Here is a 25716-nt window from a genome sequence, read left to right on the forward strand (position 1 = left end):
AGAGGAGGGGAGAAATGGAAGAGCTTTGTATTGCAAATGGTACAGCGAAAATGAAATGAGAATGTTAGTACAGAACTTGATGACATCCAGAGAAATACCCAGGCAGCAGACTCCAGCAGAAGGAAGTATTTTGTCATGCAGTGCACAACTGAGTTGTCAGTTTCATTGCCAGGATGTTGTGGGGTCCAAAAGTGCAGCTGGGTGCAAGCTTACAAAAGAGATCCTTCAATAGCTGTTCAGCACTTTGATCCAGATGCAATATCTGGCTTTGGAAATGTGTATGCTGCCTTTTACAATAAGCAAGGCAAAATTATACCAAGACAAAATCACTCTATACTTGTCCTTCTTTGTTATTCTTTCCTTAAGCTGCCAGCACTGACTGCTGCTGGAGTCAGGCTACTTGGATATCCAGGTCTCTGTGACCCACTTAAGCGGCTGATGTATTATGAATAAGCTGTTATACTGATAGCTCTTTAGCAGCCTCATAATGAGTCACTCACTGTGATCCTGAAGGTCGTGAGTGGTCCAAGAGCTGCACTTGAGGAGTCTCTTCTCTGTTGTGAACATCTTGCTAGTGTTTCTGCTCTGCTGGACTGTAGAAACCTTCACTCAGGCTTAATTAGGGTGTCAGGTGGCATAGGTGGGCCATTGTAGCACAACAAATGGATGCTCTGAGGTCAGATGTTAATTTTTTCTTCTCTGTTCCATATATCTATCTTAGCACAGAAACTAGAAAATGGGACGACTCCACCATTAAGAAAAGCAGAGATATTTTATGCCAACAGTACGAAAGGATTTTTTTTTCCTCCCCCTAGCAAGTCAGATTAACCCTAAGAAACAGAGCACACTTTGTAACACAGATTTCTCATTGGGAAATGTTGTTTCTAGCTTTTCCACATCAGCTGTGAAAACATATTGCCATCCAAGCTTTGCAAAATGATTCTTAGAAAGGCCTAGCAATGAATACTTGGCATACAGAGGTTTGATGTATTGAGAGCCAGGCTTAGTGCTGTGGAAGAGTGTGTCCTTGAGGAGGTTTGGCAGAAAGGTGTTGTGGGAAGGGCAGCCTCTCGCAGCCCCTGAGGTTGACATTGTCATAGGGAAGCTGATGGCTATTGATAATCTGCCAGTATTGACTGTGGAGATTATGGGCAGGCTTTCCTGAATAGCCTGATGTAGACTGAGCCTGAAAATACCAGTACTGGTGGTATAAAACAGTTATTTGTGGGTTGTTTTTTTTTTCTTTTTTTCAAAGCACAAGGAGCCTTTTGGAAGAGGTGCTGCTCTTTTCTGCCCCTACACCCCTGCTTCACAGCTAATCAAATCACTAAAAGTCTGTGAAACAGAGCTGCAGATCTTTTATCTGCACACAGCAGGCATTTTCAGGTGGGTCTGATTTGTGGCAGACTGCCAGGAGTGGCATCAGTCTTGTTATCTGAGATAAGGCCACAAGCAGCCTGAAAGCCCTTTCTGACAGCAGACCATCAGGCCTGCTGTGCATTGCAGTGTCTCCACTGCCAACTGTGAGGTGCCTTTAACAGGAGCAGGACTAGAAGTGATGTGGCTGGCAATGGGTAGTAAGTATTTGTCTGTGACCGTGTGTCCAAAAAGTCCTCCCGGTTGTGAGTCCTTTGTGTGGAAACCTGGTGTGAACCCATGACCTTGATGGCAGGCTTCTGAGACAGGCTGCATGAGCCCTGGGCTTTGTGGCTTGTAGCCTGACCCTGCCGGGTGGGGAGGGAGGGTTCAAGCTGCATCTCCTGTTTTGGAGTTGACTGTATTGGCTGCAGTCATGCTACCAGTGGGCTTGCCTGACCCAGTAGCTAGAGCTGCAGCTTCCCTTCAGTCCAGATTGCCATGACTCCGTTTCGTAGTGATGCAGGATGACTGATGAGGAGCAAAAGTAAATGCCAGGGAAAACAGAAAAACAGTGATACTATCCATGCTCTAAGACTGAGTTCCCAGTACCAGTGGGGGAAGTGCTCCTGTGGCTGTCCTTCTTCCCTAGCTGTGAGCAGTTTCCATCTGGGATAAGCATATCCTCTCCCTCTCTGGGCTTGCTCTTTCTTGTTATGGCTTTGATACTTCCTAGACATTACTTGATCTTTCTCATTTTTCTATGCTTAAGGGAGACTCAGCACAGTTGAAAGCAGATGTGAGAAATGACAGAAAGCTTGTGAGCAGCTTTTTGAGAGCTCTATCCATGCTTGATTTTTTTTTTTAAGGACTAAATTCATTACTTGTAATTCTGCACCAGACTTCTCTGATTTTAACCTAATTCCACTTTCCATCTTTACAAGATTGCTGCACCCAACCAGAAGCTTAATGGGAGCTCTTAAAGGTCTGCAAGCCCTTCTAGTGGCCATCAGTACTTGCAGAACACCTTAAGAAATGGATCTGTATTGCTCAGGGATGGAATGTAAACAAAGAGCTGTTAATAAAACAGTGTGTATGGTCTCATTGAGACTGTGTAAATACAAAGTCCTTGTCTAAAAATAGTGCCCTGTTTTGCATTCCTGAAAGCAAATTCACCCACATCATTGCACGTGAGGTGCTGTGCTGGTAACAAACCCAACTTCTTGTCTGTGTGATATTAACATTCAAGGAGCTTAAAAAAAATTAAAAAAAATTAAGACTTATCTTGTTCTGCCACATAAGTGTGTAAGTAGGGAGGGCTTATTCCTGCAAGGTGCCAGTGCTTAAGATGGAGCCTGTAGTAGCTCCCATAAGCTTAAAATGCTTAAACTCTTTCTTGCTTTGTCTGCTTACTTGCCATGTCTCTAAGCTGATCTCATAATCATGTTTTTCTGTAATGGAAAGTCTGATGTAATGTAGCATTTGTTGAAATGACATGGTTTGCTTCTTAGCCTTAGATGTTCACTAGGAGATTTTAAATTGGAGCGCACAGTTCTTGTGAGTGTGGTTAGTAATGCAATAGAACTTGCATGCATAATACTCTGTAGTAATATTTAATATATCCTGCAATGAGTTTTATGGACAAGCTTAATCCATATGTACCATATACTTTTAAATAACATTTAGTCTTTTGTCTTGCTTTCTATGTTTCTCCAGGGATGGAAAAGCCCATCTCTTTGTTGTTGATGTATAAAGCACCTGATGTGTCTCCCATGTGTGTTGCCTGCTTTTGTAATCAGTTTTCCTGTAGGCTTGTCCCTTTGTACCTAGCAAAGGGCAGATGCAGTCATGTAGCTTTTGGGGGACTACACTGGAGTCTGAAGGCACTGAAGGTGAGGGAGTTGTTTCTGCTGTAAACCCCAGCTTTTCTTCAGAGGGAGAACTCATCTCACACACTGCCTGCTGCCATGCATTACCCTCGTCCCCGCACAGGCAGCAGTGTAGGTGATAACTCATAGATGAGATCAGCAGCATGGTCTTTATTTAAAGTGTTTTAACATGCCTGAATATCTGTTCATGCCGTGGAAAGCATTCTGTGACCCCAGCCAAAGCCCAGAATGGGAAGGCCAGGCACAGCATCTCAGAGAGGCAGGGCCCTTTGCTTCTGAACATGATTTAGAGGCCCAACCCAGCTTTAGGATCTTGTATTGAGAATTTTTGGCTGCAGTTTCAAAACCAGTCCCTAAAACTTAAGCCACCAGCGTGCTGAGAGTGCCCTTCACAAAGGCAGCCTCTCCAATGTCCAGCATGGCTATTTTTTTTTTCTTGCTAGAAGTATGGGCACGTGCTTAAGCTGTCCTGAAAGGTGCTGAGAAGAAAATGATCCTGAGGGCATCTCTACGTGGTCTGAGTTCTGCATTTCCAGCAAGGCTTTTTCTGAAACTGATCAGTTGGTGGGAACTGTATTGACCCAGCAGTGATGCTTAGAAAGATGCTCCCTGAGGTGCAGGTGTGGGCTGTAACAGTCTGCAAGTATTTGAAATATTTACTGAGCCACTAGTTGCACAGAAACAGCCTTGTCCAAGTGCAGTGCAGTCTTGCACTGTAATTCAGAGAGTCTGAAAAAATGTGGAAACTGGCTTCCTTATTCCCTCGTGGGTTGCACTTTAGGAATGTGCATGAAAGACCTCTAGGTCTTGCTTGGTGGACCTACACAGTTTTCACCAACTAGCTCATCTTGATTGAGGTGTTTACTGGATGCACCACAGGGCTCATGAAAACCCATTTCATTGTGCTGGGAGAATCAGAGTTATTTGTTCTTTCCATAACAGTTCTGTCTGTGGACTAAACTGCCCAGACATCCCACTGTGGTGGTGTCTGACCAAGGTGTTTTCTGGGAAGCAAATTTCCTGGTGATGCCTACACCACCGTAGCTTCCAACTCAGCTCATCTCAGTGGAAGCCACCTCGACAGACACTGCAGCAGAGAGAAGAGCTGAGTTATTTTAAAATTCTAAAAATTAAAACTTTTCTTTGCTTGCATTCCTGGGTCTTGGCCTGAAGGAGGAATGGGAGTGCCAAAATACCACGAGAGTGTCTGTTGTTGCAGTATGTCTGGCCGAACCAGAAGCAGGAAATTCTTGTGAGAGCCTGTCTCTTGAGATTGCCAGCCAACTCCAAGGCTGGCCTGGTGCTTTTTGCTAGTTCAAAGTGGTGAGGTGGGGATGCAGCTGAGGGAAATATCTAAAGATGAGTAAAATGATAATTAGACAGTAAGGTGTATGTACATGGGGGAAGGCAGTGGCTTTCTTTAGGTTGAACGTAAAAGCAACAGAATGAATACACAAAGTGAACTTGCATTGTATTCCTTCTTCTAGTGAAGGAGGGCAAGGAGGAAGCTCCCTGTGCTGGAGCTGGACCGCCTTTGCTGTGCCTTGGGGTCTCCCCGTGGTTTGAAGGAGGCCAAACCCAGCCCCCTGGTTCATAACACCCTTTCCTAAACTTGCCGGTTAAGAATTTTTCCTTAACCTGAGCTAGACTCTGCTCTAAAACTTTCCATTTTGTCTTGTGCAGAGCTGCCTGGACAAAAGCAGAGATGCCCACACTGGAGGCAGGGAGCCGAGCATTAACCCCTGTCCAGCAGACTTGTTCCACCTTGGCTCTGTTTCAAGACAGTTTTAAAAGCCATATCCAGCCTGTGCTGCTGTTTTCAACATTATTGCTCCTGATGGAGCTGTAACAGTGGGGAACTTTAAAGCAAAAGGACATAATGGAAACTGATTAGAAAAATGGGGAAAGTCCTGTTGTACAATAATGCCTTGCCGAAAGAAGGGAAGAGGGTGAGAAGGAGGCCTTAAAAGGCATGTATTCTGTCACAGCAGGGCAGGAAGTAGCTTTGGGAGAGTTTTTCTTTGGTCCATTCATAACTCGGTTTGTACCTCATTAACTTTCTGTTAGTGCTTTTTTTTTTTTTCCTCCTGAAATCCGGGGTAGTTTATTCCCACTGAAGTCAATGTGAAGAGTCATTCAGCACCAAGTGCAATCTCTCTTGCAGATTAAACAGGAGAAGCTCCTGGTATTACTCTCATCCAGAAGAGGTGAGAAGCATGTTGAGGATGTGCTGAGGATGTGTGCTTTATTTATTCAATTTCCATGAAGCTACAGTGAGCTTCCTGGGGGTGTTTTTCTAAGGCTTTTGCACCTTTTTCTTTTAATACACTGAATGTACAGTGATAACCTCTGTGAGACCAGCTGCAACCTTGCTACTGGCTACACTGAGCCTGCTGAATTGTTTGAAAGAACTCATATATGACAGAGTCTCTGTAAAACCTGTATTGATTAAAACTTGCCCGGTTGTTTAAGATCTTAAAGATTTTTTTTTTTCTCTTTCAGCTATTCCCTGCTTACCTCATGAATTTATTTTGCTAACTTGTTCTGCTGTGCTAAAATTAGATTCTAGGTATTTTAAACTGTGCTTCCTTATATCCTTTAGGAAAGACAGCTGGGGTTTTGTCTTGCTGATGAAGCCTAATTTGGACGACTTTACTCATCAAGCCCATTTAATTAAGGATTCATTACATTGTATATAGTCCAACAGTGAAAATGCAGAGGTGTCCCCTGGGCTGCCAGCTGCCAAAAGAGGGGGATTAGCTATGGCAGATGGGGTAGGATGATGTGGGATGAAAATGAGGTAAGCAAGAACCCAGTTCAATACTGGGGGAAGATGAGAGGGATAACAAGGGACTAGAATGGGCTGTCTGTGTGTCTGGGGTGTCCAGAACAGGGAAAGTGTGTCTGTGTGTGAGGTCCGTGAAGCGATACATTGACTCTGAGGTGGTAGTGCTGGTCTTATCTCATCCACCACAGGGTGTCCAGGTTCTGTGAAAGGATGGAGGGCACCAAGCCATGGCAGTAGGTACCAAGTAGTCCAGGGCTGGAGGAAACTCTCAGAAATCCAGGAGGATTAAAATGAGGCAGATATAGTTTGGATGCTGCTGAATGTTGTTCAGTGTGGACATTTCTATTAAATTACATTAAGGAACTTACCTCTTATGGAATGTAATGTCACAGTGAAATAAGCTAAAAAATAAAGTGCCTTATGTACTTATTCTGTTGCTGAACATCCACTGCAGAAAGTGGTTCAGTTTGCGCACACACAGTTATGTTAAAGAAAACACTTTCAAAGACCACCCAAAAAACGTTAGTGCTGGGATCCTTGGTGGTGGTCAGCCCAAGGGTGGATAATCTCTGTAAGATTGCCTCATGTCACATAGCAGTGCCACTGGAGCATCCAACTGACCAGGCTGTAGCTCTGACTACTGTTTCAAGACAGAGATCGAGAGCTATGTATTGATTTATTTTAAAATATTTCTTTTATTATTTTTACTTTTGCTTGAAACAAGGAAATAGATTTGGTGGATTTTGCTTGTATTTCTGGGAAGAGAGGAGATAAAGTCTTGAGGCAAATCTCATGAGCCTAGAAAGCATTCCAGGCTAAATCTGAAAAGTGTTTTTGCACTCTTTCTGAAGTGCCTGTTTATCATGTTTGCTCTGATTGAAAGAGGTTATCATAAATGAACAAATAAACCATCAGAAAATGTAGCATCTCTGCTTGGAGCTGCTAGGAACCTGCTGAAAGCCAGTAATTGCTTTATTTCTGGTCTGAGTTTTGTTCTGTTTTTGCTTCATTGGGTAGTTTTCTGTTTGCAGAGCAATGAAGCAGTGAGTGTGGATCCTTCTCCAGTGTGAGCTGTTTCTCATTTGGTCTTCTATGGCTGAGATGCACTCTACGTGGTGTTGGCTCTCAGATGTGACCAGATTCCCTTAATGCAGAGCTGTGTGCTCATGGTGTGTAACGAAGCCCTGTGTCATACAGGGTGTGGGGGGAGAGGAGGAGTTGAGAACTTCTGTGAGAGCACTTGAAAGTTGTCCACGTGCCCAGTATTTGTTGAAGCCACTCTAGATTTCTGCTGTGAGCAGGAAGAGGGATGTAATTAAATCTTGGTCCTGCAATCTGAGACCCTCCACCAGCAACTCTGTCAGAGCTCCTCTCTCTCCTTTCTGTGCTTATGTGGTATGCTGGTACATGAGAACTGTTAGGTGGGTTTGTCTGGCTCTGCCTTTGCCCTGAAGGTGGCTGGGGCTGTATGGAAGGTGGCATGGGCGATGTGTGCCATTGCGTGCATCTGAGTGCACTCACAGCTGGAAGTGTTACAAGGCCTGATTCTGCTGTCTTGTCATGTTAGCGGCGTTCCTTGGAAATAATCCCATGTGCTCTATGAAGTCTAAGTTCCCTTTGCAGGAAAGCTTATTGTACTGAGACTCATGCTGTAAATCCTCCAAGCAGTGCACTGGAATGAGGTATATTTCAGATCTAATTTGACTCCTGTTGTCCAAGGTATAGTGCAGTTCTGTCTGGTTTCTCTGACTGAGCTGAAGACATGCACAACTTCTTCAGGGGCCTTAGGATCTTGGAACTGCTGGTGGATGCAAATGTACAATACTTTGTGCTACCTTTAGCCTGCAGCAGTGAGCATGTGGGTCCCATTGCCATCACTCATCTGCTGCTGGTGCCTTGGGTGCAGTACTGCATCCTGCAGAGCATCTCTGCTAACACAATTCTGCTCTGCTTGGGACATCTTCAGACAGACCTGCCTTGCTGCTGGTGGTGTGAAGTTGCTGATGCAGGAAATGCTAGTATTGATGGGATTTCCCTTAGGTCGTAAAGTTTTGCTGACAATGCATATCCTCAGTTGAAAGGATTTTGTATGTATGTATATGAATATATGCTTAATATGTAACTAATGTTTATAAGTTACTTATAAAATTTATAAAAACTACTAGCTCATTGAGAACAATGCTGCATTTTCATTATTATTATTATTATTATTATTGCAGGGAGCAGCTTTTGCTCACTAATTTCTGCTGAGGGCTGAGTTCATCCCAGAGAAAGATTTCCAGTCTTGGTGTAGCCAGGTTGAAATGTGGGCCCCCAGAGGCAGGAAGGAGAGTGCTCTAAATCACGACACCACTGAGCTATGAGTAGCACCATGTGTTTGCTGCCCACCTTTCTCTTTCATCCTTCTCCCTGACTCCATTCCAGGACACCTTGTGGAAAAAGGAAAGGCAGTTTCCTTTAGAACTAGCTGTTTTTCTTCTTCTCATAGACCATTCTGCACCCTTTCCCCCCCCCATACTCTTAAGCTAAATGGGAAAACATAAGGTATGCAGTATTCCTGCTGCAGAGTTAAATATTGATGAAGATTAAGATGCATTAAATGACTGAGGAAATTCATGGGACAGGAAGAAAAATAAACAAAGCTCAGAAAATTAAAAAATGTTCAAGTACATGAATAGCTCTTTATCTTTCCACCTTCCTGCATGGCTTCCAATGAAATGTTTCAGCATCTTGCTGCAAACATTCCAGTTTCAGCGAGCTGGGGACAAGGAAGTGCTGTACAGCCATAGCTATGGGGGGAAAATGTTCTGCGCTGTGTTGCTCTTGGACTTCCTTGGAGTGTTTTTGTTCCAGATGTTAAACTGTTATTTTTTCAGAAGCCTTGCAAAGTTGCCAGGACATTAGATTTTTCGAAGGATTTTCCGAACCCCAGCTGATTATCACAACATGCAAGAATGCAAGCTCAGACCTGGCTTTGCAGTTCTCCAACAGCTGTAGAAAATCTGGGGGAAGGTGTGGGTTCACGGTACCGTCACCCACTGCCTTTGTATGGTCAGAGCAGAGTGCACTGGTCCTGATCTGCTGCCTCCTACAGTACGGGGTCTCATGTCAGTGACATGCTTCATTGCAGCTTCCCCAGCTGCAGCCCTGCTGGTTTGAAAAGTTACATCCCTCTGCCTCCCTTCCTGCAGAGGTTCAACTGCTTCTAGGCAAAATCAGTGCTTGGTTTCCAGGTGCAGTGGTGCACTGTTGAGCGCACAATGATGCTGGCTGTGCAGGCAGAGGTCACACACTGCCACTTCTGGCCATAGTGCCTGGCTCTCCTGCAGCCCCACTGCTTGCATTGTTTTTCAGCCCTGCAATCCAGTCCTGTGGAAGCAGATGGAAAAACCTCCTGGACTCTGATTTGTCTATAGAGTGTTGTCTCTCTCAGAGGCAGTGGGAAACTTTGATACAGAGCAAAAAATTTATAAGCACCTTCTGTTTTGTACCTGCTCCTCTCTTCAATCTGCCCTATTTTCATTCTCACAGAAGCTGTGGTGCTTCTACACTTAATGCACCTCCCTAATGCTTTGCAAGGTGAAAGCTTTGCTCTGCAGGGTTGTCAGCCTCACAGGCGGAATCCCGCAACTACCCCACTGTTAAGGCAGCATGGAGCAGTGTGCTCACATTCCTTCCCCTGACCACAGCTCTCCTTCTAGAGTTCTTCCAACTGGCCTGGGCACTCTTGTGCCAAAGAAAGCCACTTATTTCGCCAAGCACATCTGCTTTACCTGGAAGGGGTCTGCTGGAGGCAGCTGCCTGCAGCGTGAGGACCCTGGGTGGGTAGTGAGCGGGCTGCTGGGCTGCTGCCAGAGTCTGTCTGGAGGGACTGTCACACCCAGACCGAGCCAAAAGCTGTCCTGGAGCTGTGGAGCAGGTGAGGAAGAAGGGAGGTGTAGAAATGTCTTCTGCACTCACTGACTGTGGCTGGAGCAGAAAGGGAAAGGGGCAATGTGTTCCATGCTCTTGCGGCATGGAAGTAATCCTAACAGCACTCCTCCTGTTTTGTTTGTTCTTGATAGGATTTTGTAAAGGCTTTCATTCTGTCTTTTTTTGTGTATTATGATGCCCAGATGGAGTGCACAAAAAAAAAAAACTCTTGCAAAGCAAGGTATGAGGTATGGAGTGAAACTGTACAGCAAAGGCAGATATCTGGCTGTAGAAATGCTAATAACCTTGCTTTTGTAGCAGCAGCAGTCCTCACCAGGAAGTGGGCCTGATCCTCAGCATGCTTTTGTGGGCAGTGAAGCAAACATAGCCATGCCCCGGTACACCCTGTCCACCTCGCGCTGCTCCCAAGGGGTTGTGTAGCAGTTTAAGGATGTGAGAGGATGGTCGGCCCTGCATTAGGACCTGAAATAAATGACCCAATTGGCGTCCTCCAGGCTCACTTCTTCCTGTTTCAGAGCAATGGGAACGGAAATGGCAGTTCCGATTTACATGAACAGATGGACTTTAGCGGCTCTCTTTGAAAGGTACCATTATTCTAATTAAGTGAAAATAACCGCAGAAAAGTATCAGTTATCATAAAATCAAGATACTACAGTTCAATTGTATTTCCAGACTCTGATGAGCTGCTGGAATGTGTGCCGTTTAACTTTCCTCTATGATATAATAGTTTAAAAGAGATCAGGGTACACTTTACCATAGTGTCTAGCAATGTGCGTTTATTCAGATTTTTGGCAGGCAGTTCTGCACACTCTTGCTAAAACTGTGAATCATCCATTGTTGGCCGATTGCACGCTAGTTGCTAAGAGATCTGTCAAGTGCATACTGAGGCTTAATTCTACATTTGCTCTAAGAAGAGCTAAATGTATTAAATTGGAACATGTCACATCCTTCCTAAACAAGTAATTAAGGCAGTGCTACGAGCCTGTCTGATGGAGAGAAGAGAAGGAGCTGGGAACAGCTGGAAGATTTAACTCGAGCTGAGGTTGGCCTCTTCTGTCTGAGAGTGCAGGGTTTGCTGTGTATTGGATTTTCACATCTTGATGCTGAGTGGAAATAGGGAGATGTTTAAAAAAAGCTAGTTTTGCAAAAGGGCTTGTTTTTCAGTGTCCTTACATAAACCTCTTAAAATGATCTAATGCTATTTCACAAAGTGTAATTTTCAGTAATGGAAAGACAATACGTCAGTGTTTCCCAGGCTGCCTTGCCCCCACCCCTCCAGAGTGAACTCTGAGTTCAGCTGTTCCTCCTGCTTCCAGGTCTCACCATGCAGTGTCCCTGGGTGCCAACAGATGTGCCAGGTAAGTGGTGTGTGGCATGTCTATAAGCACCTTGCCTGGCCCATGTAAACTCAGGGAGCCCTTTTACTGTTCACAAAGAGAAAATTGATCCCCTCAGTAGTAAACTTAGCACTTCGTCAGTTTCTCTGAGCATGTCTGCACGTATGTGGCAGCAACTTAAAAAGATGTAAAAGAAATTGGGATGCTCAGACTCTAAATCACATAATTGGCACCATCATTTGCCATCAATGAAGGAACACCTCAATTCCTCACCCGGCTGCTCTCTCCCTGCTGCTCTCTGTATGGGCAGTGGAGCCATCTGGCTGTGGGTTGGCTGCTCCTGCTGCACAGTGGGCTCCTGGCTCCAGCCCCTGGCCAGCATCCCTTGTGGGCCGGGCTGCCTGCTGCAACTTATCTCAATGCTGAATCACCTTCCTTCTCAAAGTGAGAACACCAACCATGCCTCAACCATTGCCACTCCTCTTCGTTCATCTTACAGATACTGCATTTTTCAAACCTTTTTATTGAATTTCTCTTCCTTGTGTAGGGCTTTGCAAGCATCATTGAAACCTTCTTTTTATCCTACCGCTGGTCTGTGAAATAGATTGAGCCCTGAGAATCCTGCTCGGAGTGAAGTTTTGGAAGTGATGCCCTCCTGTCTGTGGTTGCTCTGTGAGCCCTTGGCACTGGCTGGCCACCCTCCATGCACAGGGGCGTAGTCTCAGCACACAGCAGTAGCATAGCAGGCACAGTGCTGGCTGGGTTCCCCCAGTCCCATGCAGTACTCCCTGCCCACCCAGCTGAACATTCTCTGTGTTACAGCTGGAATGTAAGCTGCTATCCATGATGCAGTTGAATACTTTAGCAGCTTTTTTCCCAAATACAGAGCAAAAGAATGTCTTTTGTTCTTTGTTGTAGTGAAAATTGAAAATGTCACCCTTTCCAGTTAGTAATGTGTTAGCATCGCTGATGCTGTTCATGTTGTTCCTTAGACAGAGAAACCAAGCAGAATAAAATGTCCTTCTGTATCTTGATTCTGTTGTCCAGAGACTTTCACTAGCTCCTCTTGCTTTTACCTTTGGTTTCTGATATATTGCACTAAAATGTGCTTTGTAGAGTAATTTTGGCTTTTGTATACAACTTTAATTTCTTCTCTACACTAACTATAATTATCCATTATATTTGCTTCATAAAAGAAGCCTGGAAAGGAAGTCTTTACTCAGGAAGTGTAGTGATAGGACAAAGGGCAATGGTTTTAAAGTAAAGAGGGGAGTTTTAGATAAGATGTTAGGACCAAATTCTTCACTATGAGCATGGTGAGGCACTGATGTATCCCAGAGGAAGTGCAGATGCCCCCTCCCTGGAGTCACTCAAGGTCAGGCTGGATGGGGCTGTCGGTGACCTGGGCTAGTGGGAGGTATCCCTGCCCAGGGCAGGGCTTGGAGCCAGGTAATCCTTAAGATCCTTTCCAACCTAAGCCATTCTGTAACTCTGTGGTGTTCTTTTTGACATGTGAATACAGCATTTCTGGACGTTCAGTGACATTTTTGTGGAACTGCACCTGGGCACCACTAATTTCTAGCTTGCAAATTCACCTCTTAATGATCTGGCATATAATGATTTCAGCTTTGAGAAAATAGTGCTTGTGAAAATTACTAATTCTGTGTCTTCATTATGTAACTGATTTTGCTTATTAGGGACATCTTTCTGGTCTATTAAATCTGTCACTTGTTTAGTGGATTTTTGCTTCATTGCTTTACGTGTAACTGCAAGAGCATAGAGAATTATGTCTTCTGAACAAGATATTATGCATTTATAAATTAGTATCTGATAAATGTGCACTAGGTTTTCCAGGAGCATCATCTTCCTGGGTGCTGCAGTGAGTGGTCACTGACAGAGAAGCTCTGTTTTTCCCCCTAGGCTAAAGTGAGTATTGAAAGCATCTGGCGCGTGATGCAGCCTTGCTTGCTGCTTTCACCTTCCTTTTAACTTGATAAGCTGCTGAAGCGCAAGATAAACAGGCTGAAGAGAAGATCGTAATCTTCCTGCTCTGACCCTGCAGACTGCACACATTTCTGCAGCCTTTTCTCTTTGCTGTTGTGTAACTATGCTTAGAGCTTTTTTTGCCAACCAAAATGGATAAGAAGGTTTCCTTCCATTCCCCCTCAAGCACTTAGTAGTAGTAGTGCATCAAAAGCATTCAACAAACAGGTAGAGATGAGTCCTAAAAAATACTCTAGCATTTAGAAAAAATATAGCCATAGTCATTTTTCCAAGTTTGCACTTCACTGCTTAACACGCAGATCCGTACTTCTATGTTGGGGAGTTGTTGCAGCAGCAGATCCAGGTCCCTCATACTGAGGAAAGTAAAGTCTCTGCTAAGTGATGTATGCTTCTCCCTGGTTTTTCCTGAAAGTAACCCTGTGGTGATGAAGAGTGAGTGTGGAGCTCTCAAACTCTTTGACTTTCTTGGTATATAATGAGGAAGCTTAAGGGCTCCTTCATCTCCAGGATGCTGGCAGGCAGCAGTCATGCTAGGTGCTCAATGCTGCAGGCATGTGCAGTCATCTTTACACCAGCCACTGCCAGTAGTCTCCAGTTGCTTGCCCTGTGGTGCAGGCGTTATTTCCCTCCACCCAGGTTAGGTTGTCCTCATGGGCTCAGCTGCCCAACACAGCAGCGTCATCCGCCCCTGGATCAACAGACTCTTCCAGCCCTGCAATTGAAACCTAAACCAGCCACCAAGGAAACATGCTTTTCAGCTCCTCAGTGGCAGAAAGGCGTGGAGTTTTCATTTAACTTTTCCATGAATTACCCTGCTCCAGCAGGAACCTTGCTTTTTATTTGCCATGTGTCCTGCAGGTATGTGTGGGCTCTGGCATTGCCTTTGTCTGGGAGCACTGCTGTTACAAGCTGTTAGGTTACTGCCACACCTCGGGAGGGTTTGATAGCAGCTGGTGAGCTAATCGTTTCCATTTTGTTATGATTTTATACATCTCAGTTTTTCCCTTTATTTCTACATGGTGGTGAGGTTATGTAGCGCAGCAGGAGGAAAGGAAAAGCCATCAGGCAGGCTGGCTGAAGTAGTGACACCGTCTCCTGCATTGTTGCCTCCTGGCTGTTGCCTCCTGTTCCACCTCTCCTCAGTCATGCTGTGGCACTGGGCTCCACACAGTCTCATGACACAGTAGGAGACCTGTCCCCAGAGCTGAGGTGTGCCAGCACCCAACTCATCAGCAGCATCACAGCCATTCTGTGAAGCATGACAGCGTGGATGTGGTGAGCTTCAGGCACCTGCTGCCTCAGGTACAGGAGGTATGATTAGGAAGTGTGGGTCATCACATTTGATTAGCCCTGTACCATTTGGCTCTGTTCTTTTTGAATCTGCTCCTCTTTTAAAGTAGCTCTTGCTGAGTAATATTGTAGCTTAAACCCTAATTTCTGATGTGTATTTAAAAACTCGTAGGAAGATATTTCCTTTCCCAAAGTAACTGTTTGCAAAGCTGAGCAGTGGGATGTCTGTGAAGCTGCATCTCTTGCAAAGTGAACAGAAATATGTACGTGAAAGAAGACAGCTTTGCTCTCTCTCTAGGAAGGTGACTGGACCAGGAGTCTCATAGAAAGCATTTCTAAAAAAGCTTTTATTAAATAGAATATTTTAAAAGGTACCCTTTACATAGCTCTTGTCATGCTTTTCTTCATTTTTTGCCACTGTCTCTGTACATTTAAAGCAAGCATGATGGTTTCCCTTTGTTTAAAATCCATTAAAAGGAAATAAGCAAAGATTTCCTTGCACTTTCAATTAAACATGGTATTTATATTTAGCACTATTAAAGAATATGGCCTCAGGATGTGAGAAAGTAGGTTGTTTGGGGGGGAAAGGAGTGCCTGCTCATGCCCTGGAAGTTGACTTCCTTACAGGATCACTGATATCGGCATTTTTTCAGTTGTTACACAAAATTCAAAGGCACATCTTGGGGAGATTCTGACCTTGGTGGGGTCAGGCTTTCATCCCCTACTGCCTGCCCAGGTTTCAGGTCCTGTGTTCAGGTCTGTGTAGGTAAAAGTTGGACGGCAACTTCCCTTTCACAAGTATGTAGAGGTCTGTTATGGATAAATCTGCTATTCTGGATGTTTTGTTGCCTGTATGCATAGTTAACCCTCAATTGTGGGAGTGGGTGATGAGAGTGCTGGTGGCCGAGGCTGGCAGTGGCTTTTGGGAGCCCTGGGAAGTCGTGCATGGGGGCAGGGTTCCTACCTCATAAAACGTGCTGTTACAGAGGGCACGTACTGACTACTGGGTTTTCTTACATGCTCTTTGTTTCAGCACTTGCTGCTTTACTCTCATTTCCTCTCAAACACTGTAAGCCTCCAATGGGCAGTCTGTGTAAGAGCAGCACATACGGGGCCCTACCTCTGTCAGTCTGAGCTCAAGGAAGAGCAGCCGGAAATGGGTAATCATTTTTGCTTGCTGCAGATTTTCCTCTGGAGCTGAAGAGTTTGTTGAAGCTTGTCAGTATTGTATAACACCTCTAGAGGTTGTTTTCAGGTTGAAGTGTCACTGCTTGCACTGTGATGACCAGTTCATTCAGTGGATGACTTCCAATTTGCTTATTGGTACTGAGATATATTGATTTTGATTTCTCCGGCTGGTTGGTATGTTCTAGGATTTGATTCCATTTTGAGTATCAGCAATTTCTGTATTCATACTCAGATGTTGCTTTTATTTATAGTCAATAGGATGTTCCTGGAACTAGTTGAGAGAAGGAACATGGTCAGAACTTGCATTTTCTGCAGTTGTTACATTTGTCCAGACACTACTGGTCATGTTTGCAAGATACATTAGTACTGCTAAAATAAGATTGCCTTCAACTTCTCTAAGAGCATGAATGAAACATTGTATTAGAGAGGGGGAAAGCTCTGTGTTAGTATAACCTCTGCCTGTGGCCTTGTTATAAAATAACAAGGGATATTTCTCAGTGAAAGGCCAGTTACTGTGAGAATGTGAGGTGAATAAAAACATGTTCTTTGCCTGTGAAGATGGTCACTGTTCTTCCAGCTGAGCTGGCTCCTGGGACTCTGCTTCTCCTCACTGCCCATCCTCGGCATATGACAGCATGGACCTAGTAGCAACCTCTGGGTGTTCTCTGTGTCTCCCCAGCTGACAAATGAGGTAGGACAGATCTTCCTGATGATAGTCCTCTACCATTCGTGCAGCAGAAATCCTTGGATTGCAGGAGTGTTCAGAGCTGGATGAGAACAACTGCTACTGGGCCCTGCTGGGATGGAGTTGGGTGGGAGCTGCTTCTCAGCAGAGCAGCATTACTTAATCTAAATGGAAACTTCTAAATCCTCTTCCTAGAAGGACATGGATATTCTTTTCAGTGTTAAAAGTTACAAGATTTGAAGTTCTCTTGGCAAAAAAATATGTTCACAGCAAGACTGGAAGGCAGTAGAGGGCTTGCCAGCATCTTGGCAATTAACTGTGAGGAATCTCAGCAAATTCTGATTTAATCCAAAATAAACACTCTTTGAGGGTCTTAAGAGAAAGTCCTTTATTTTCTTTGATAAAATTAAGATTCAGTGAAGATGGGAGGAAATGAATTGCTGAAATGAAAATGCAGACGAGACCCAAGCTGACAGGGTGCATGGGAGCCCCAGAGGCTGCTTCTCTGCAGAAAGCCCCAGTGGTATTTACTGCTGCATTCAAACTGTGAGCACCTCTTCAAGAGGTTACACACACATACCAAATAAAAAAAAAAAAAAAAAAAAAAAGTCCTGGTTGAGGTATAATTATTTTTTACTTCTTTAGGGTAGATTTTCCTTTAAAAAGAACTCCCTACCTTAAAATAAGCAGAGCATTATCCTTGCCAAAGATCTTTCAGCCTCCTTAGAATAGGGCATTTAGATGGCCTGGGACAAAGTAAGCATCGTGAATGCTTGGTGTCAAGTCGTGAACAAACGGCACAGAAACAGTAGTACAGTACAGAGTGAAACCTGACAACTCGGCGTTAAAGGAAAGGAATGCTACTGTATGGTTTGATTGTGATCAACTTATCTTCAAGTGGGTTTATTAGCAATTTAATAGAATATTGGTTATTCAAGAGCCATAATAGCCCCAGCTGAAATGTCCCTTCTGCTCGGCTTTCCCATACCCTGTGGAATGAGCAGAATGTGACAGTCGAGCTTTCAACAGGCTTCATGAATTTTAAATACTTTTCAGCTGTGAAATGGGGCACATGGCATGTGGTCAACAGTGGACAAGGAGCTGGCAGCCGCTGTGGGTATTATGGGATATTGAGTGTCTGGGAGATAATGAATGCTTGGCTTATCCAGGTGCATTCTTGGCCCACTGTGCATGTCCAGGCAGAGTGGAAGATATTTCTCTGTGCAACCTTTAACAATTGATCATTTTGTAATTGTAAGCAGAAAGTATTTAGAACGTTACTTTCTCAGCATGCCAGTGTACGACTTAAATTTCATGTCATCATCTTTATCCAGCAAAATCTTCACTGTTTTTCAGTGACAATGCATTCATGCTGCTTAAACTTTTCCACTAACCTGATTTTATGCCTAGCAGATCTTAGATCTTTTTTTATTATTTTTTTTCTAGTGACTTTAAATCTCCATCTTTTTAAGCAATCTTCTTTCTCTGTTAACAATTTACTTCTGATTGAAATTATTTCTACTTGCTGTGGGTTGAAATTTCAACCTTTTTTAGCAAGTAAGCAGCTTGCTGACTCTTGCCTTGTGGGAAATGGTGCCCCTGCTTTTCAAGTGTTTTAAGAGAAAGGGCAGAGACAGACATACTTCACTGCTGGTGAGCTATGTAAGGTTTTCTCATGCACTTCAGTTCTGCTTAGCTGTGAAAGCACAACATCAAGGACATCCAGTTTAGTTGTGTTTTTTACTATATGTACAAATGTAGCTACATTGAACATGCTGCAGATTAATGGAGTGACAGTGATTGAGGGTAGAGCTCTTCCACAGCATGTTTCATCTGATGTCTGTAGAAATTTGCTGGATTATTTGTGGTCATTTCACTTACATTTTGTATCTATATCAATCTGTTTTCATGGCTGTCATGAAAAAATGCTTAAGACAACCAGGTTCCAATTGAGGTTTTTTAAATAATGATTTGAAATCCTGTAATATCACTTATGATAGATATCCATATAATTTATGTTTTGGCTTTTAACTCATCCTGTTGCAGTTTCTTTGCCACAGAGTGGGCATGAGATTAGAAATGCCTGATGCATTGGTGCATGTGAGTATGCGCAAGCAGATGTGGCACCAGCACTTGGGGCACCTGTGGGAGGAGATGGCCAAAGGACCTCCTGAGATGTGCCAGGCTGGAGCTCTCCTCCTGTGCTGCTGAAGAGCTGTCAGAGATGTGACATTTGAATGGAATCCATAGGGGTGCTTCAGGAGCAGGTACGCTGTGTCATCCCATAACATGCTGCTGAGCAGCTGGCTGCTGCAGGTCTTCACTCTGCCCCGTCCCCCTCCCCCTTCCTGAAAGAGGAGGGGACCACACAGAACCCCTGGGTGGGTGGAAAGGGGAATCACAGAATTGCAGGGGCTGTAAGGAACCTCTAGTGACCACAGAGTCCAGTACCCTGCTAAAGCAGCTTCCCTATAGCATGTCACACAGGTAGATGTCCAGATGGGTCCTGAATATCTCCAAAGAAGGAGACTCCACAGCCTCTCTGGGAACTTCATCTATTCCAGTTTTTGGCCATTTCTCCATGTCCTATCACTACACACCACTGAAAGCAGTCTGATCTCATCCAACTGCCTCCAGCACTTCAGAGATTTATAAACTGATCAGATCTCAGTCTTCCCTTCTCTAGGCTGAACATAACCCAGGTCTCTCAGCCCTTCCACATACGGGAGCTGCTCCAAGCCCATTATCATCTTTGTTGCTCTCCACTTTCTAGGAGATCCCTGAATCACTTGTCATAGCAAACTGCAGTTCTTTAGCTGGCACAGGCTGTAACAGCAGGTACAGGGTGTCCTTACCAGTCTGTTTTGGGGCCTGCTTGTTGGGACAGAGCTGATGTTATTTGTCCTGCATGTAGTGATTTTGTGGTTTGAACTGCTTGGAGGAGAAGCACTGGAGCATCTTCTTGTTCCTCTGCTTCCCTGCTAACATCCCAAGAGCCAGGACCATTTCTGGTGTCAGCGGAGAAGGGGCCAAAGTTGGAAGCAGGAGATGGAAACTCTTCCATAATCCACATCCCACTGATTTCTGAGATCGGTATACACCAGGGGTGTGTATCTCACTTAAAGCAAGAAAACAACCAGTTTTTCTTTTCAAAACCCCTCAAAACTATTACAGCACTGCTTTGTTTTCTTTGAAGCCTCTGCAAGGCCAGAATGGCAGTGCTTATCATCTGCAGGAGACAGACTTCCCTCATCTCGCAGCCGAGCAGATGCAGACAGGCTAAGATCTGGATCGTGACCAACACTGGTATCTGGTTTTGCAGAGCTGAAGTCTATCCTTTCCTGGCCCCAGATTTGTCCATCTCTATTTATATTCCTCACTCAGAGACTTGCTGAAAAATGCATTATATATTGACAGTGGCACTTCATGAACCCAGAACTAATGGCTCCAGAAATAGTCACCTCAGAGATATCACAATTTAACTTCTGCATATATTGGGTCTGACATTTGCTTTGCATAGCTATAAATGATAGTTTAAAAGACAATGAAGTGGAGACTGAAATGCAATAATTGTGATTTACCATGTCAGAGAAAATGGTGGTGAATGTAAAAATTCAGGAGACAATGCAGTAGTGTTTCTTGGGCTGTGAGGCCTTTTAGTGAAGGCTGTGGTCTCCAGAGAATCAAGCTGTTAGCACTTAAAGCTGAACTCTGCTGGTTTAGAAACATAATTTAATGTCTGATTCACTGGATGATCTGCAGCTCTCACAATCTCTCTGCATCTTTTCATTTGAAACAGATCTGTAGACATCTTCCCCCTTTCACTGAAAACTCAGAGGTTCAGAGACAAAGGCAGATGGGTAGGACTACTTTGTTTGTACCATGCACAGCTTCTGCCCAGATCCAGCTGTGCCCCTGCATTCAGTGGCATCTTGGAGCCTTGGAAAAGTCATGTCTATGTCCCGGCACTCAGCCCAGGTGTTAACCAGGCAGCTTTACTGGTGGGGTGCTTTTGCTGGAATGAGCCCGTGCTTTGTAGCTCAGTGCTGGGTTCAGGCCTCTCTTGCAAAGTCATTTCCTTATTTCCACTGTCCTTTGTAAAGATCGTTTCCTTCTTATTGTCAGTTGCATGAATCTCATAATGTGGTTAGTGCAGAGAATACCAGTAAATAATTAAGGAAACAGCCTTCATTCGTGCATCAAATACTAATATAGAGAAGGAAAAATCCCGGCACATCAGTTACAATAATTGGTGGAACCAGCAGTCTGGAGAGTAATGAGCTCCATTTGTAAAGCACGAGGAAATTAGATTCTTATAAATGTCAAATGCAGTTATTGTCCTCTTTCCTTGAAACAGAACTGAGCTGGCTGAAGTCCATTGTCTCTCCATCAGCTTTGTTATGGATTAGACACATCCCGTCTCACACCAGGAATGTGCTTATTAGAAAAAATATCACTACACAAAGCATACAAGCTTTAACACTCAACTGATGTACTAATGGGTACATTTACAATAAAACCCAATATTGTGTTACAAACCTTAAGCTGACCTGAGATAATATGATACAGAAATCTTAAACGATACAGATGAGTGTTTTCTTTGTGTGCAACAACTCTGACTACCTGGGGTTTTATTTTTCAAATAAGGGAGATAGAGAAAGGGAAGGTGACTTTTCTTCTTGTCTGCTTTGAAAAAACAAAATAAATGGTAAGTCTTCCTCATTGTTAATATGTCTGTAGTCAGCTCATGTCTAAATACTGAATGTATTTTACTGTTGTCTCCTGGGTAGTGTGGTTTCACAGAGAACTTTGTCTGTCCACCTTTTTCACTTTTCTCCTGGGGGGGAAAAAAAAAAAAAGTAAGAGGTGGTTGTTTGTTCAAAATCAAAGCTAACTCTGTGACTCTGCCTTTCTTTCCTTATAAAATCCACATGCCTTAAGGGTAAAACTTAAAAACTTAAAAACAAGTATTGCTTGTTTTGGGAGAATGAAATGCAAGGAGGATAGATCAAACCTGTTCCCTGCTTCCCTATTTTTAACTGCGGGGTAGCAATCACTTGTCCCTCATTAGCTAGAAATGGCATCTTAATGCTTTGTTTGGGTAGGAGCTGTGTTGAAAGTGACACAGTCCTTCCTGGTTTTGGAATGCTTTCACAAAGGCTCAAGGATGGAGCGATGCTTTCAGTTCCCTTTTGCAGTAACGAGATACAAACTCAAGCAGCTTGTGTGCACTTTAGTAGCCATCAACCCAGTCACTCAGTGATGCGGTATGCTCAGTCTCCCAGATAGTCATGTGTCTTTGGTGGCAAACATCTACCTTGAACATGCTGCATGGGAGAACCTACTCAAAGCTGCAGTATTGCTCTAAAAATGTCATGGTAGTGATGATGCCAGTTTGTGCTCTCCCTGTGCAGGTGACTCAGCTGCATGCAAAGGCAGAAGGGCTGTTCAGTTTTGGTTTTGTTTTTCCAGAATTCTATATTTACAAATTCTCTTTCCCCAGCAGTCTTTTCTATAATGTCAGGTCTTCCCTCCAGTCTTCTTTGTGCTTCTTTTTTCAGTACTGCTTCTACTGAGTGAAAATCCTGGTGTTGCCTGTAGAAAGAAAAAAACAAACAAAACAAAACCAACCCCAAAACATTAAAAATATAAACAAACGAGAAGAAATAGTTACTTGAGACTTCTTTTTTATTTCACTCAAGCTGCAGATATTGAAAGATATTTATTCCTAGCATGTGTCACCAGCTGCGTGAACATTACTTTCCAATTAAGTCTCAGCATTTCTACTGGTTGCTTAAAAGCTCTGCAAAACATGGAGCCATAAACATGAATCCATTAACACCCATGGTGGAAAAAAGATCCAACTACTTATATGGCAGTCATTTTTTTTATTTAAATGTTGTTTCAGAAGTTAAAATGAGCACAACTGTTGGAAGAAATCATCTTAAGCATCCTATGTATGTATATCTTCAAAACCTGGAACAATCACAGAGCAAATTAAACCAATTTTCGGTGATTCTGGACAACTTTTTAGATGTGATAACTTTCTTTAATGTCTGTGCTGCAGCTGCATCAACCTCTGCAAATTAAATAAGGAAACAATTCTAGGCTTCTCTGACATAGCCTGGTGGTTAAATTGTAATTGGCATCTGGTAATTAAAATGTATGGCTGAAATGACAAACCTCAAGTCAGCATTTACCTTCCATTATCCTTATCTGCCGGGTGCTTTACTCAATTGGTTATCCAAGAGGTCTGCTAACAGCGTGCGGCTGAAGGCTGTGTGCCAAGGGAGCTGCAGGCACCTTTGTGTTCAGCACCCACCTGGGGATGTGCTCCAGCCCTATTGACTGTGCCCACCTTCCTGTTCTCTCACTGCTTCCTTCCCCCTGTAAGCACTTACCTCTGCTGAGGTGCCCTGCTGGCTGCGTCCTGGTCACCTGTTAGGGCAGTATGAGTGTTTCACATTGTTGCAGTGCTGTTCTCTATAGGTGCCTCAGACACATGACTGGAGGCCTGGCACAGATGGACGTGGCTGTGTGTACTCCTCAACCACCTACAGTAGTGTGTTACAGAGAGACTGAAGCAGTCTTTTCTCTTTGTTTGTGTTGGTAACCAGGAATAGCCAAGGCATGTGGTCACTTGTTATACAGGTCAGAGCGCAGTGGTGGTCTGTGGCAGGAGGCTGAAATGCCTGCTGCATCCTCCAGGTGTTGGGGAAGCTGCACAGGGCACGTGCAGGCAGTGGGCAGGGGCTGAGGCAGCTTCTGGCTTGGCAGCTGCTGGGAGCTTTCTCTTGTGGTCTCCTGCTATCAGAAGAAGAAATCTTTCTGGTGTCAGAGAGCACGTGGTTCTGCCTTCAGTGTAACTCATCAGCATTCTTTAGGTGGCCTAGGGACCTGCCTTCATCCTGCTCAATCTCGGGCTGTCCTGGGCTTTGCCTTTAGAGCAACTAAGAAGTGTGAATGGGGTAAAGAGGCAGCTCCAGAGAGCACGTTAAATCTGAGATAAGATGATGTCCCTGGTGCATCTCTTAACTCCTGACAGCAGCTTGCAAAGCAGCAAACAACTGCACAGACAGCACACAGAAGTGAAATACACACAACGAACCCCTTAAAAATGGAAATTCTTAAAGTTCTCTGTTGTGGTAGCTCCAGGATGCAGAGAGAACTGGCACTCAGTAGAGCTGGAAAACTATAAAGAAAATGAATATTACTGACCTCAGGTTCTTTCACTGACTGGAGGGAGATCTAGGGTAGAGGTTTCTGCATCTGTGGCTGACAGAGCTGTGTCTTGTGCCTTAGTATGGAAGAAGGAGAGAACATTGCTTCTCTGGCAGTGCTCTTTCTTGCTCAGATCTAAGGGACAGGCATATGCAAGAGAGAGTGTTGCTATGCAGGAGAACTGGAGTTAACATACATTTTGGACTCATTCTCTCTCTCCACTGGATGTGGTTTCTGTGCAAAGGTGATGGCTTGACCCCAGCTGCTTGGCACCCCATCCAGGTCTGGGAGCTGTGGTGGGTGAGGGATGAGGGGCTCTGCTCATGGTTTGTTAAAGAACTTTGTTTTTTATTAAAGATATATATTTCATGTAGGTTATTGTAAGTTTTTCAATGATACAAGCGAAACATGCTCTTAAACTTTTTCTTGAATAGGTTGAAGCCATGAAGAGAGTACTAGAAAGTCTTAACCTCAACATGGTAGAGATGGTAGATGAAAATGCAACCTTGGATGGTGGAGACGTCTTATTTACAGGTACAGTGTAGTAAATTTGCTGTTTAAATATTCTGTCTGCCTAGAAGACAGCGTGTTATCTGTTGTCTGCATAATAAAGTGTTGTTCGTATGGCTTGTTAAATCACTTGTTTGCTAAATGTCACGTAGGTAGCAGAGAGATTAATTTTCAGTGCAGCCCTCAATGTCCCGTCTAATGCCTGAATAAATGAAGCAGCAGTACACACGGTACAAAGAACAGCACTGTGCATACAGATTTTATTTTAGCTTGTAAAGTGCCAATAAGAAACATGCTTTCAATAGTCAGCTGCCTGCAGTTGTTTCATATTTCTTATTACAAGCAGCTATGCTCACACAGACTCATTTTCACGAATTGTGAAGCTTGATGCAGGCAGTTGTCACCGGTTCAGTGAATCAAAAACAAAAAGTGCCTTTTAGTTTATGGAGAAAGCGGCAGAGTTGCCTGCCAGATGTCATGTACTAGACAGCTCTTATGCATGGTTGACTTCAAGGGTGAAGATACTGACAGTGTTTTTTGTGTCATTAAACCCATTAGGCATTTTCTCACTTCAGCTGCATGTACACTTGCTCCCACCTGTGCCTGTTCATTCTGATCAGCATCACAGCAGACTGGCTGCTTGTCTTAGGTCACAGGGGGACAGGGAGGGTCCCAGAAGTGGCAGGCCAAGGAGGAAGGTCTTACTAATGTGGTTCAGGTCCTGTGCCGGCCCATTTCCCCTGGAGTCTGAGAGTGCCTGCAGAGCTGCCTGGAGGCCAGTGGAGACCTCGGAGGAAGGGGGGAGCGGTCCATCAGAGCTGCACTAATCTGGCCCAGCTGTTTTCCTGCCTGACTCTGTGAGCACTGCAGGGCATTAGGAGGGGAAGCTATTTGTGTTTCCAGCAAGATGTGTTGTGTGGAAGAAGATAATTGCTTTACATTGTTAGCTTGGGATTGCAGGTTGCGTACTCCTGAACTGAGTTTTATTGTTCAGCTTAAGAAGAGAAAGATAGGAAATTTTATCCATTAGTGGTTGCCTCAGACTGTCTCTAAAGTTGGCCTGGCTTTGGAATTAGTTTGTTTGACTGGTGCTGCTAAAAAAAATAAAATCTGTAATTGTTTCATTCTTTGTTTTTTCGTTCTAGGCAGAGAATTTTTTGTAGGCCTTTCCAAGCGGACAAATCAACGTGGGGCAGAAATTCTGGCTGACACGTTTAAGGTTTGTAGGTTGATTTGTGCTACAGGAAGTATAAGCTGTCGTCTGCTGAGCCAAGTGAAAAATTGTACCGGCTAAAACACTTGTCATACTTGTAAATGCTTTTCTTACTATTTCTTTTTAAAGAAAGTAGAAATTAATGAAAAAATGAAGAAGGTTAAGCATCGTCTGACATAGTATGCTGAAGCTGGATCTGAAATGTGGAATTGTTGCATAAAAGTAACTTGGGTAGTGGGAGGCTGAAGGGATATTGACATGTTCTTAATGTTCTCATCTGTCAGCACTTTGTTCTTAATGCT

General features: G+C 44.0%; 1 protein-coding gene across 3 annotated transcripts in view; it reads left to right on the forward strand.

Annotated features, from left to right (window-relative positions):
- DDAH1 (dimethylarginine dimethylaminohydrolase 1) overlaps positions 1–25716 on the forward strand; it is a 50027-nt gene that overhangs the window by 9915 nt on the left and 14396 nt on the right. For 2 of the 3 annotated variants that reach the window (XM_032446352.1, XM_015870178.2), the window contains exons 2-3: positions 24126–24225; positions 25347–25420. In XM_032446352.1, coding sequence (XP_032302243.1) covers positions 24126–24225; positions 25347–25420 — 174 coding nt within the window. Of the gene's footprint in view, positions 1–11300; positions 11325–24125; positions 24226–25346; positions 25421–25716 lie in introns of those variants that run through there. The other variant, XM_015870179.1, reaches the window with a different exon arrangement.

Source organism: Coturnix japonica, chromosome 8, assembly GCF_001577835.2.
Source record: "Coturnix japonica isolate 7356 chromosome 8, Coturnix japonica 2.1, whole genome shotgun sequence".
In the NCBI taxonomy this organism is placed as follows: Eukaryota; Metazoa; Chordata; class Aves; order Galliformes; family Phasianidae; genus Coturnix; species Coturnix japonica.